General features: G+C 43.0%; 1 protein-coding gene across 3 annotated transcripts in view; it reads right to left on the bottom strand.

The window, feature by feature from the left end:
• Nucleotides 1-123: 123 nt before the first annotated feature.
• kat6b (K(lysine) acetyltransferase 6B) overlaps nt 124-13,456 on the bottom strand; it is a 31,287-nt gene continuing 17,954 nt past the window's right edge. For all 3 annotated transcript variants that reach the window (XM_088016587.1, XM_088016589.1, XM_088016588.1), the window contains exons 8-17: nt 12,191-12,312; nt 11,313-11,425; nt 11,066-11,207; nt 10,745-10,906; nt 10,257-10,350; nt 8,048-8,279; nt 7,620-7,779; nt 6,622-6,876; nt 4,868-5,183; nt 124-4,216 (exon numbers count right to left, since the gene is read on the bottom strand). In XM_088016587.1, coding sequence (XP_087872713.1) covers nt 1,452-4,216; nt 4,868-5,183; nt 6,622-6,876; nt 7,620-7,779; nt 8,048-8,279; nt 10,257-10,350; nt 10,745-10,906; nt 11,066-11,207; nt 11,313-11,425; nt 12,191-12,312 — 4,361 coding nt within the window. In that variant the 3' untranslated portion in view covers nt 124-1,451. The remainder of the gene's footprint in view (nt 4,217-4,867; nt 5,184-6,621; nt 6,877-7,619; nt 7,780-8,047; nt 8,280-10,256; nt 10,351-10,744; nt 10,907-11,065; nt 11,208-11,312; nt 11,426-12,190; nt 12,313-13,456) is intronic.

Here is a 13,456-nt window from a genome sequence, read left to right as displayed (position 1 = left end):
CCTTGAAAAGACACTTCACAACTTTTGGTTTCATTGTCCTGGTTTGGATAACGCCTTGACACACACTTTTTTTTTTTAAAGAGAAATCCAAGTTGTGTTTCACATAAAAGGAGAACAATCAAGTACATGGTCAATCATAATTTATTCTTATGCTAAAATGTACAGCATTTTAAGTGACTGACAAAAGGAGAAAAGTCATAAATACAAGAATGTCATTCTGTTCGATTTGAGTGCACATAGCCAGATATTTCCCTCCGTTCTTACCAGCAACTCTGTACAGGTACAAAGGCTACAAAAGGGCAATATTAACAAAAACACAAGTACAAGTTGCGTTTTACATGCAATCCATTAGCTTAGTTTGGTCTATTCACAGGCTCTATTCTTCTACAATTCGGTAAAATATAAATCCAACATTTTATAAAGATAGAAAACAAATCTACACATGGAATGAAAACGTAGCTTTAAAGGCATTATGTAAAATATCAACTTTGGACTAAATTTATATCATCTTTATTGTTATTTCATCATTATAATCATTTAGTTATTTTTAAATTCTGCCACACTTCGGGACACTTTGAAATGTTTTAGAATTTTTTTTCTTTTTTCAGGGTACAAACACTGAGATATGCTTTGTTATTTTCTGACAGAAATCAGTCTGTTTTATTAAACAGAAAGCTGCCTTGAGGAGATCTGTTACAAAAGGCTTCAGAATTATACATACATCGCAATAAAACCTCTCAAACCAAACAGAAAAACAGAAGACTAAAGTTTACATTTTTTTTACATTATTAGATTTAATAAAATATAGTTTCATCTTTCTCCCTGTGAAGGGAAACCTAATAAAGGCCATATATTTTTTAAATGGCTTGCTATTAAGCACAACACTTGTACAGTACTACTCAATGCACTGTCACTAACAGAGACTGAAGCATGCTTTTTATCACTTTACAAAATAAGTACAATAATTTAAATATACAAAGGCATGAGTATAGTACAAACTAATTGTCAGCACTGTTAGACAGGTACACTGAACAGCCACTATTTCCACTCGCAGCAGGCGCATTAAATGGCTTCATTTGAGGCTGCTACACTGATGAAACTTCTACGACTGAGCTCCGAACCCGCCTGGCCTAAAGACACATCAGAGACACTAACACTAATTAAATAGATTTTCATCTTAATGATGTAAGGCTTCCCATCTGGAGGAACAAAAATACTTTTTAACGTTAGCTTTAAAAGTTACCTCACGGATGAAAGTTTTTGCATTCTTTACAAGTGCTGCTGCTGGTTTTTTTTTTTTTTTTTTTTTTTTAAAGTAACAAACATAAGTAAAAAGAAAAAGAAAGACACCACAAACAAAAAAAAAACGAACAAGAAAGCAAGGCCTAATCAGTGCATCTTTAAAAACAGCCAAATGCACAGGAGAAGAAGCAGCTCTGTCCTGCGGAGAGTTACCGCCTGATTAAGGGACCTTTCAGGGACTGCTTGGACATGCCCGTGTTCATGTAACCATGGTGACCAGCTGGAGGGTACACCATGTTGCCATGTGGCGGAGCCTGCATGGACTGCTGGGGGTATGGCTGCGTTCCCATCATGCCCATCTGCATAGAGTACTGGGGTGACTGGTTCATATAGGCGTGGTTGCCATGGTAGCCACTGTTCATCATGGGCTGGCTCATGCCGTAGCCGTTCATGGCGTTGAGGGAGGGCATGTTCATCGAGTTGACATTGTAGCCCGGCGCCGGCATGATGTTCATGCTCATGTTCATGCGCGGCATGGCGGCCAGGGTCCTGGACGGCGCCTGCATGGCGACGGCCTGCGGCGGTCGGGCGTACATCTGCTGCTGGTGGTTGTGGGACAGCGGCGCCGACTTGGAGCGTGCTGAGACGTGGCCCTTCGACGGCATGTGGGCCACGCGCTGCGAGCGTGAGATGCCCATGTTGGGCTGCAGCATCATAGATGATGGGGAGCTCAGATTTGGGGGCGGGGTCATGGTGGCCTGCACCTGCGGGTTGGGGACTCTGTGGGGATTCTGGGGTAAGGATACCAAGCTGGAGTGCTGTGATGACAGTGAAGGATTGTTTGCGTACGAAGTGATGGGGTGTGGGGCTGCGTGGTTGAACGGATTGGAGTGTGGGTGGTCGATGAACGTGTTGGTGAACTGCTGCAGCTTGGCCAGGCTGAGGCCCGACGACTGGGGGTAATGCCCACTGCCGTACTCCCCCTGAGGGTTGATTCTCTCATAGAGGGCAAAGTTGGGGTTGCCAGACTCGGGGATGTCCGCCAGCTGCATGGTGGTGGTGAAGTTGGGGGGGATGGAGCACTGTGCCATGGGAGGCGGCTGCTGCTGGCTGTGGAGGCCGTGCTGAGCGTGCTGATTGTGCTGGCTGAGCTGATTGTGCTGCGGGTGGTGATTGTGGTGGTGGCTGTGCTGGCTGTGTTGACTGAGCTGATTGTGTGGGGCGTGCTGATTGTGTTGGCTGTGCTGATTGTGTGGCGGGACATGCCTGCTGTGTTGACTGTGTTGGCTGCGCTGGCCGTGTTGGCTATGCTGGTTGTGCTGGGAGTTACTGGGGGGCCTCTCCACCACCACGCAGCCCTGTGGCGACTTGACACCGCAGTGTGGCGGCGAGCTCAGGCTATTCTGCTGAATCATCCCGCAACCGCCAGGGTTGACGGCTGCCATTTGCTGGCTCACGGCACAGCTGCTAGGGGGGATGGTGCCGTATGAGCAGCTGTTCTGGGAGGGGCCCGCGCCGCATATGCTGCCCCCCATGGTGGAGTCATAGCTGCTGGGATTTTCGTAATTCTCCGTGGTGCTCTCGATGCTACCTAGGTCGCTGAATCCGCTGTCCACAACCTGCTGCGAGTGATCCGACACTGATGGCACATCCATCATGGGGCTGGTCTCCATGTTGTGAAGCGAGGGCACCGATATGGCGCTGTGGTCTGGGCTTATCTGTGTGTAGCCACTCTCCAGGATGGAGACAGCCGGGCTGCTGACGGAGCGTACAGACTGGCTGGGATGGGACTGCGCGGAGGAGAGGGGGCTGCTGTGGTCCGACTGAGGGCAGTCGTCCAGTGGAGTGAGCTGCGGGCTTTGCGCCATGTGGGCGTAGGTCTGCAGATTCCTGCAGGGTTCCTGGCTCTCGGCGCAGTTCTGGAACACCGTCTCTCCCTCGCTTTCCTGCGTCAGCGACTTAACAGCTTGGACCGTCTCTGAGTCAAACTCTGTGCAGACGGGGGGATCCTCTCTCAGCACGGGGCTGAGCGCAGACCTTCCTACGGGTGGAAGAGGTGGGTGGTTTGGACCAGGGCTGGGTGCGCTTTCCTCCTCAGATTCAGAGTCTGCTGGGTTATCAGAGTCTAGTGGAGCTATGGAAGCGACCGCTGCTGCTGGAGGTGAAGTTTCAGCCGTAGTTTCTGGCGTTGCATCTTGCAGTTTTTCTCCCGCACTAACCGGTACATCTTCGCAGTAGGATTCTGTGGAAACCTGCTGACTTAGTTCAGAGCTGTCGTCTTCTTTTGGATCTAAAAAAGCTTGAGTCACATTTGGTGCGTCTTTCGAACTTTGCTCTGATTCTTCTGTGCCGCCCTCAGGCGCCGCCTTCTTGCTGTGACGTTCATCTTCATCATCAGCATTCTGATCCTCTATCCGAGCTCTCTGCTCCTCCTCGTAACTTTCTTCGTTGCCGTTTTCTGGTGATTGAGCCCTCTCAGAACTGTCCTCCATATCTTTAGCTGGAGAGTCCGGATCATGCCCGCTATCCTGCTTATCGTCCCTTGGAGGTTCCGGTGAGTCAGTTCTGTCCTCAGGCTGCGGGGAGGGAGCCTCAACAGAAAGAGCAGGCGAACACACTGGCGAAGCAACTGGTGACCCTTCAGGGGAGCTTGAAGTCTGGGAGCCATGATCAGCAGGACTTGGGGGCTCTGAGTGGAGCCCCTCCTGCATTACATCTGGACTATCCAAAGATCCTCCTGCTTTTGTTTCCTCGTCGCCGCTGAATGACTCCTGGTCTGGTATGTGTTTTGTTTCCTCAGTGCGAATGTGGTGCTGCTCTGCCTCAAGGGGTGTTTCTGGTGGCGTGTAGAGGTTCAGCTTGAAGCTGTTCTTGAGCCTCCATTTAGGAGGGCCGCGTTTGACCCCCTTGGGCCAGCCTTTCTTCCGTTTCACTGGACGGGGTCTGCTGGATCTCTTTGAAACCAGTTCAGGTCCTGCAAATTAAAAAATAAACACATCAAATACATCCCATCTCTGAATTCCATCCAGGCAGAATAAGATGTTTAATGTGGGGATGGAGACAATTTTGTTGGAAAGTTTTGTCAATAGTTTTCAAATTTCTTTATCTTCCATTGCAATAGCTTAATCCAGGGTTTTAACAGGTTTTCCCAACTCAAATCTAAGACTTTTTAAGACCTTTATGAATGGAATTTAAGACCTACATCTCCACATAAATGTAAAAATTTTGTCTATCCAACTGGCAATAAACTTGCAAAAATGCAAAAAAGCTAGCTATGGTTAACCAGGGTATATTAGCAGTGAGTTAATGGTAGTTTCAAAAGTCTTGAGTCACAGAACGCAATGTGTGTGATTCAAACTTTTCCCTGACAGAAAAGTACCTTGAGAAAAAAAAAAAAAACTACACAAAATATACGAGAATAAATAGTCCTGCCACAACAAAACTGAAGAACTGTGGTTAACATATTAAAATTCATTTAAGACCTTAATTTTAGGTACATGCATGAATTTAAGACATTTTAAAGACTTTTTCTCAAACTACAAAAATCTGAAATTTTAACCTCTGACAGATCGCCAGCAAAATTGTCCACATTTGTAAAGAATGATTTTTAAGTAGATGCAAATACCTTCATTCCAGCGCTCAAGATTGTCTTTGCGTGTATTTTTTTCAAGCCTTGGACGGCCTCTTCGCCGTTTCATTGGTAAAGCTGATATCTTGTACTTTTGCATCTCTTCCTCCTCCTCGTCGTCGTCATCATCGTCTTCATCATCCTCCATCTCTCCCATCCTGGAGGTGTGCTCCAACCGGGGCATTGGACGCTCATCCTCTGAGTTGTCAAACGGTTCGTTCAGTACCTCTGTCGTCTCAGAGATTGTTTCTGTCGTTACGCTGCTGTTGATTCGCTTCCTTTTACGCCCTCGCTTCTTAAGAACCGCTGAGCTCTGAAGGATAAACAAACCAAACATCATAAATATAAAAGCTGAGTGAAATAGTTTTATTCCAATTGGAGCTAAAATTAGCCTGAGCTCCCAGACTAAATGTTGAAGTAGAAGAACTGAACAGAGATCTGTAAAATTCTCAAAGCTTGAGATATTGTTTTATCACCCAACTCTGCTTGTTGCCAACCTGTCTTGCTTGTTTGTTCGCTAATCTTCTCTACCGAACACTGGAGGCTTTTACTACAGGTGGATTTATACAGAAATTAAGTTACACAAGTGGGATCTATTTATTGAACCGGATTTTACGTATGGGTATCGGAATAAGATATACTGAAAACAAATCCACATCATACTTTAAAACTTCATTTTCATTCTGCTTCACAGTTATGCACTACTTTATGTTGGTCTATAACATAAAATTCAATTAAAATACATTTACATGTGTGGGTTTAATGTGGGAAAATATAAGTAGATGTCAAGGGGTTTAAATTTATTTTGAAAGGTAATTTAAGAAACAAAAATCTTCAGCTGTATTTAAGATTGTGTGATTAAAGTCACTGGAACTGTAGTTTTTCCAAATATTGTATTTTTAGAAGAATAATGAAAAGTCACCAAATGTAATATAAAGTAGACATTAAAAGCATTACAATGGCATTAATACCTCTAGAGAAAATAGTTCTATTTGTGAGAGTTATTGCAAGTCCAGCTCCTATTCTTTAATTTCCAAGCATGCCACTGAAAAATCTGGGGCCACAGAGCAATTTCCTTTCACCCTTCCCCTTATTCTGCAAAAAAACCAGTGTTACACTATCCCATTAGAAATGTTGAATAAAGGGCTAAGAATGACAGTTGAGGAGTGAAATAAGATCCAGCGTGAAAAGCAATGCAGCACAGTGTGGAAAACCACAAATGAGAAAGTCAAGAGTAAGCAGACCACAGTCTATATTTTACATTCTTCAGTTGTTTCCCACTGACTTGCCTGCGACTCTTCTTCAAAACCCCTTTCACAAGCAGAATGTGAAATCAATACTGTAACTAAGGCACTAAATAAACTCAGCCGGCCAGTATCGGGGCATTTTCTGGTTCGGTGTAATATTATCTGTAGCACAAGGGGGCAGTGCCTTATAGAAAGAACAGATGTGAGGAGCAACAGAAGAGGGCGGTAAATTAACCATGACCGCTGACAATAGAACAAGGTTTAGCCTGCAAAGTCTCGACACCAGCAGTGAAAACACAATCCATTATCTACTGCTGCAGGCACACAGGGGACGCTGCAGAAGACAGGATGGAGCTACTGGAGCCTGAGCACACTTTATGAGTGATTATTAAAACTTATATCACATGCAAGTAAACAAGATGCTCTTTAATGAGGGGAAATGCCTCGCTAAAGACTCATCAATGTGGTAATCAAATGGAGGACAGATCAAATAGTAAAAGTCACCTTTCTCTTTGCTGAAAGCAATTCGTGAGCTTTTGTCAGGATGGGTGGAGAGCCATCGGAGTCGTCGTCGGCGTCGCTCACGACCTCCGGTCGGGGGACGCGCCTGGACCACGGAGGGGCCGGCCGGCGCTCGTAGGTCCTGTAGGGAATCTTGCAGTGGACCTTGGTGAGAGGTTGCCTGCTTCCATGAGTCATCATGTAGCTCTCCCTCTCTTCCTTCTCCCAGCAGCTGGCCTGTTCCTTCAGCCGCTCGGCCTGGTAATTAAACGGACAAGATGCATTATCTCTGGGAAAGGAGCGTGCACAGATAAAAAAAAAAAAAAAAAAAAGAAAAACATCTGAGCAACGAGGCTAATGGGAAAACAAGAGATTTGAATTAACATCATGACAAATGAATCATTGCAGGTTTCTTCCAGATAATATGAGCAGCATCCTGATTGGATGTCTGCCCGTCAGGATGAAAACATTTCTGTAAAGCAACCGTACAGAGATTGCATTTCATGGTTTATTCAGTACTATCAATTATATGATGATTTAGGGGTAATTTTGCACAACATTAGATGCCTGCTGAAAGTCAAAGTGAATTTCTCATTATTGGCCTCAATTTAAACTCCTCAGCCAATCTAACGTACATCTGCTAAAAGCATTTCAGGTACGTGGAGACAAATAACTACCGGGATAGCTCAATAAAATGTTAATTTACTTTAGTATGATTCTGTTCAAAAGTGAAAAACCTATTGCATAAATTCATTACACACAGTTGCTGAAAAAGCATTGTCAATAATATAGATGGAAAGTTGAGTGGAAGGAAGAAATGAGTTAGAAAAAGACGCAAAGGACATGAACCATAACTGTCAAGATGTGAAATTTGACAATATGTAAATAATCATCAAATTTCCCTTTCTGAACTGATTTCATAAAATAAACTATATTTTTGATGACATTCCGACTTTTTGAGGTATACATGCATTTTGTTGCTCTCAAGCTCAGAAACCTACATCCATCTCTGCCTCCCTTTCTTCCTCAGACAGGACAGCATTCAGAGTGGTGGAGGGAGTCCAGCGCAGGGCGTCCGGGTCCACCTCATTCTTGCGCGGGTTAGCCCTCAGCCTCTCCATGTGCCTCTGAATCAGCTGCTCTCTTCTGACCAACACAGTCCTACAACACAGAGGAGCAGAGCGCATGAATTAGGAGTCAGAGTGGAGAGAGAAGCGAGGCGGGGGGGGATGTGCAGTTAAACACAAGCACAAAGACAAGCTCTTCGGGACCGCAGGTGCTCCATGTCCTTGGGGGTACTTAACCTGACTTACTTCTGTCAATATTCAGCAGCATTAATGGATATGCTGTTAAAAATACTCCCTGGCCTGGATAAGTCAGACGGCGTGCAGAAGCGGCAACTGAAGGAGAGAGTGGCTGTGAAACTGACCTGCCGTCCCGTCTGTCAATCATGCCAAGCTGCTGGAGAGTGGCGGCGATGTCATGTGGACACATCCCAGTGGCCCTGCTGATTCCTTTAACGCTGATGTGTTTATCTGGGTGCTTATAAAGGTGCTCCAGCATGACACTTTTCCAATATGCCAGGTAGGATAAGCGACCCAGTTCTGACAGCGGCTTCTCTGGGGAGCCAGCTTGTCCTTCTTGTCTGGTGAGGAGGTAACCTAAAAAGACACGAATCAAACACACAAGGAAAAAAAAATGCTTTAGTCAAGCTAAACAGTGCCGCTGGGTTGTTTCCTTACATATTCAATGAGGTCAGAATGTGACAAAGAAGGCATCATTTTATGTCGTCAGCCATGGCTAGTGAGCTACGATGGAGGCTGATAAAGGAATGGTGCAATGCAAAAGTTTTGTTGACTTACAAGCCCAAATTTAAGTGAATTTTAACAGGATTTTATTTGATATACCAAATAAAGTCAAATACAACTGTAAATCTGAAAGAAAATAAATTTTTAAAAATCTGAAAAGTGTGGCATGCTTTTACATTCTACCCACTTCCCATCCCCCCTCCCCCCCAACACCCTTAAAATAAAATCTAATGCCACCATTTAAGTAGGCAGAGCCAAGTGGTGTCAAAATAAAACAAGATCCTTGCCTAATTGTATGCCAAGGAAAGGCCTGAAGTGTGGTGATTGAGTGAAAACAATGTATTGTTTACATATGAGGTTGTAATTATGCATTTGTGACATGTGAATACAGCTTTAGTCTTTTTCTTTATATCATTAGAAATTAGAAGCTAGTTCATTGGGCTTTGGAGGTGTGTAACCGACAGTAGAAACTAGAAGGTTGTTTTTGAGACTTGTAAAGTAATTACCATATTAAATTCACGACTATGCGCTATTGTGTTGTTCTATCACATGCAATCCAAATAAAATATCTAAACGTTTCTGGTTGTGATGCAGAAAAAGCTTACGGGATGCGAGTTCTTTAGCCTGGCACTATAAAGGAGCCAAACGGAGAAGCAACTGAATGTCATTGCTCACATGACTGTGCTAAGGACAGATAATGAACAAGAAAAAATCTAATATGTATGCGAGTGTAATTAGTTTCATGGCCACCCTGTAAAGGGTCATCCATTACGAGAGACATGAAATTAATTAATGCCTCTTAACGACACCCACTTCTGAGAGCCAAACAAGCACATGTAATGGCAGAACAGTGAACATATAACAATATTTCACTGATTGTGGCAATATTTATAACTAAAGCTAATATAATGAGCCTTTGATTGCAATGAAATTAAACGAGAAAAACATTTCCTGCTATTTTCTGTTCCGAGTTCAAAGGGAATATTTTCCTAGCAAACGCGTATTTTTGGAGCTACCTGTGAAAATGTGTTCCTCCAAAACAATCCAATATAACAGAAAATCTTAATCTAAACAACTTCCAGCACCAAAGCTACATTTTCCAATAAAGCCTTCAAAGAGCTCAGAACTCAGCTGCGTTCAATCTCCCTTAATCCCCGTCTTTGTTATCTGCTCACTCTCAATATCACAGATCCTCTCGCATCTCTGTGTCTCAATGGCTCCCAAAAGTGAACAGGAAATCAAATGCTCCATTACCGCCCGCCCTCCCTGCGCTCTCCTCCCGTTTCCCCCCATACACATTTCTTACACAAACAAAGTCAACAATTCTTGAAATTTTTTTTTTATTATTATTATTTTTTAAAAATGCCTATACGGACGAAAAAAAAAAAAAAAAACAAACTGCCAGGCTAAACATAGAAATCCACTCAAGGCAGCAACTGTTTTCTTAAGTGGACCGCAGAGCTATAAATATTGTATGTGCTGCATTTACTACCACTCAAACATAAAAGCAGCATCTACACCTCGTCACAAGTCAACAAGAGAGAATTGGGGGCTGTTATATTGTATAGAAATAGCCGTTTAGGTGAAAACACTACTAGGGATCGAATAACACAAGCAGCCATAATATTGTTTTTCGCTCCTAATCATGTGTGATTGCCTAAGCACTGCACATGAATGCTCTTGATTAGACCCTTTCAAAGCCTTAACAAAATAACAGCACCTTGCCACAAGCTGCAAATCTCCCTTTTAATCTAAAATTATTTGCAAAGACCAATAAAATAGGTGAAATTGTGTTTCTGGTGGTCCAAAAACAAGCATTAAAGAACTTACTGAAATCAATGAGGAACCTTCCAAATCCTTGCCTTTGGTACTGAGGCATAATCATTATGCAGGAGACATTGTACTTCTGCTGGCAAAGCTTTTCCTGAGGGAAGGAGAAACAGATCAAGTATGTCAGAGCTCTGCTGAAGCTGGCAATTTACTGCACCTGCCACTGTCCTTGTCTTTACACACAAAACACACACTCACACACATAATTGCTTTCAATTTAAGAGCACGGCTGAGTGAGAAATTAGGTACGCAACTGATGATTATCAGTAAATCAGCTTGATGAGAGAATCTGTTATTTAGCTAGTCAGAGTTGTTCGGCAAAGCCAACATTATTAGAAATATACTTCAAATCCTCCCCAAATCAGTTTCAAAAATTAATTTCCATGCTGGAAAAGCAGACTTATTGCACTGAGGTCTTTTTGTAATCGTTTGAAAAAATGAAGTGCCGTAATCCGTAGTTTCCCATAAAATCACCCTGTAATCCATACCTTGGAGAAATAGCCCACAAGATGACAGCCTTTCTCATCATTCTTCGTAAGTATGTAGAAGAGGAAAGGCTCCACATCATAATACAAGGTCTTGTGATCCAGGAAAAGCTTGGCTAACAGGCAGAGGTTTTGGCAAAAGAGTTTGCTGACATTTCCATCAACCTAAACACGGAAAAACAGAGGAGAGAGAAAAAGAAAGAAAGCAAGGGGACAGTGTTTAAGCAGCTCGTATATTTCCCCCTGCTCATTCCTGACCTCATTCATTGGTGAAATCTCATGCTGTACACAGTTGTTGCTCTGTTGTCATAAAGGAGAGCTGACCTCAAACACGGAAAGGTTGTCCTTTCTGTAGATTTCGGTGGCGGGAGGGTGAAACCAGCCACACTTCTTTGTGTGTCTCTGGAGAATGTTTTTGCTTCTCATATACTTCAGGCAGAACTCACACAGATAAAGCTTTTGTAATCTGTTGGAGGCAATAGTTAAAGTTAAGTTTAGACTTCTAGTATGAGAGGGATTCACAACAGAACCAAGAAAAGAAGGAAACTTCTGAGGCAGAAACAAACATCACCTTGAATATTCAGGCGGGTACGGCGACGAGTACCAGGTCTGGATCTCGTACTTCCCGAATTCGATGACAGCGGGACGCCGGACGAAGTCCGTGTTTGTTAGAGAGCCAGTTTTCTATGAGAGATGAAGAAACGCTTAGCGACTCTAATCATTTAAAGTTTCATTGCTTCTTATCATCAGTAAAATGTTATTATATTGAAAGAAATTCAGTTTGAGCTTCCTGTGAGGGAACAACAGGTACATCAAGATACATGAGAACAAGATGGGCCTCTTTAACACAGTAAGAGCAATTTTATGGTTGTCAAATCAGTCATTGTGATAGTCTGAGCATGTGCCTGTTTTTCTATCATCCAACTGGGAAATGTTGGATGATGGAACGTTTCCTAGTTGTTTCCATCATCCATACGATCAGATGATCATTTCAGTCAAACCATAACAGATTTTGTTGCATTCACCAATTTAACTAACAACCACAGAAAGCGGAATCATAGTAAATTACATGTAACATAGATGTAAATGATGAGTCCGTAGACATTTTTACAAACTTGAAGAGGTTTCCAGAGTCAATTTTTCAAAGTTCTCTGTCCTTTTTAACCCATTTTTAGCCCCTGGGATGTCCAATTTATTTTTGCTTATATTTAAAGTATAGAAACAGTCCCTGTAAGTTTCCAGAAAATAGTTCAGAGGTAAAGGTTTGCATACAGTTACGGATGGATGAATAATAGGTGGCTGCAGCTCTCATAAAAAAATGGGATAAGTGATTGTGTGGGTGGGTTAACAGCCTCTCCCTGCTTTATCCCCGTACTTTGCCGACATGTAAAGCCATGCAGAAATCGCAAATCGCAACATTCCCCACACTTTTCTTATCCCACTTCTCACCTGAGCAGCAAGTTCCTGAACACGAGTGAACGTCTCAATGTCTTCCTCCGAGACGTGATCTCTGGACATGGCCGCCAAGTCTGCTTGGGCCTCCTGCTTCACATGCAGCGTGCTGAGGTGGCCTGTCACAGGCACAATAAGAAATCAACACCAACGCATCAAACACCAGCCTGTTTAAAGCAGCCGCAGCTGAATAATCTCATAAATGCATTCTATGCAAATGTTCTTATACTGTGAGCACTGCTGCCGAGTCTCTGAGGAATTTCATAATGTATCATCTTTGCATGTTTGTATTAAAATCCCTAATGTAATGAAGTGAAACTAAATCACTCTAATTGCGTAACCGCTTTCATGTGCTTAGTCATCCACCAAGACAGTTTCCCATGAATTAAGAAGCCGATGCAGTGAGGGGAGCGAGTGTCGACATGAAAAGCAACTGATGTTGGAAAGCAGGCAGTAATTTTATGAAAGACATCAACAACATGACTTAACCACCAAAACAAAAACCCATTAGGAGTGGAAGTGAAGTGTCATCAGCATATTTATGGATATACAGTACCTTGCACATGCATTTATACTCTGAACGTCTTGGCATGTTTATGAAGTTACAACCACAAACTTAAAACGTTTCTAATATGATTTCAGTGACATACCAGCACAAAATAGTGCATAATTGCAAGCAGGAATGAAAAGGGTGCATGGCTCTCACACCCATTTACAAGTAAGATTCAAAAACATGTTGACAATTGTGGCATGCATTTGTATTTACCACCACTCTAATCTGATAATGTCATGAATTGAATCCAGTTGAACCATTTGCCTTCAAATGTTCCCAAATTAGCCTTATTCAGCCTCGTATCTGGAAATGGAAAGAGTATACCAAACTGCATTTTTACTACCCAAACTGACTGAGTGGGCAAAGTGAGAATTAATCAGAGAAGCAGCCAAGAGGTCCATGGTAACTCTGGAGGACTAGAAATCCAATCTGTTGATAGGACATCTATTAGTTGTACTTTCCACAAATCTGTCTTTAATGAAAGAGTGGCAAGAAGAAAATAGTTGTTCAAGGAAAAGTATAACACGTCCAACACTAAAGTGGACTCAAGTGATTTTACTTTTTGGCCTTCAGTTGCTTTTCCTCAGTAGAGACAGGAAAGCTGGTCAGAGTTGATAGGCAATCCTGGAAGAAAACCCCTTAGAGGCTGCAAAAGGTTTGTATTCCACCAGGACAACAACCCTAAATACACAGAGCTGAAATAGGATTTA

This window comes from Poecilia mexicana, unplaced genomic scaffold (assembly GCF_051168715.1).
Source record: "Poecilia mexicana isolate PSO_F unplaced genomic scaffold, ASM5116871v1 scaffold_19, whole genome shotgun sequence".
Classification (NCBI taxonomy): domain Eukaryota; kingdom Metazoa; phylum Chordata; class Actinopteri; order Cyprinodontiformes; family Poeciliidae; genus Poecilia; species Poecilia mexicana.
The sequence above is the reverse complement of the archived record's forward strand: the minus strand, read 5'-3'. Positions and strand labels throughout refer to the sequence as shown.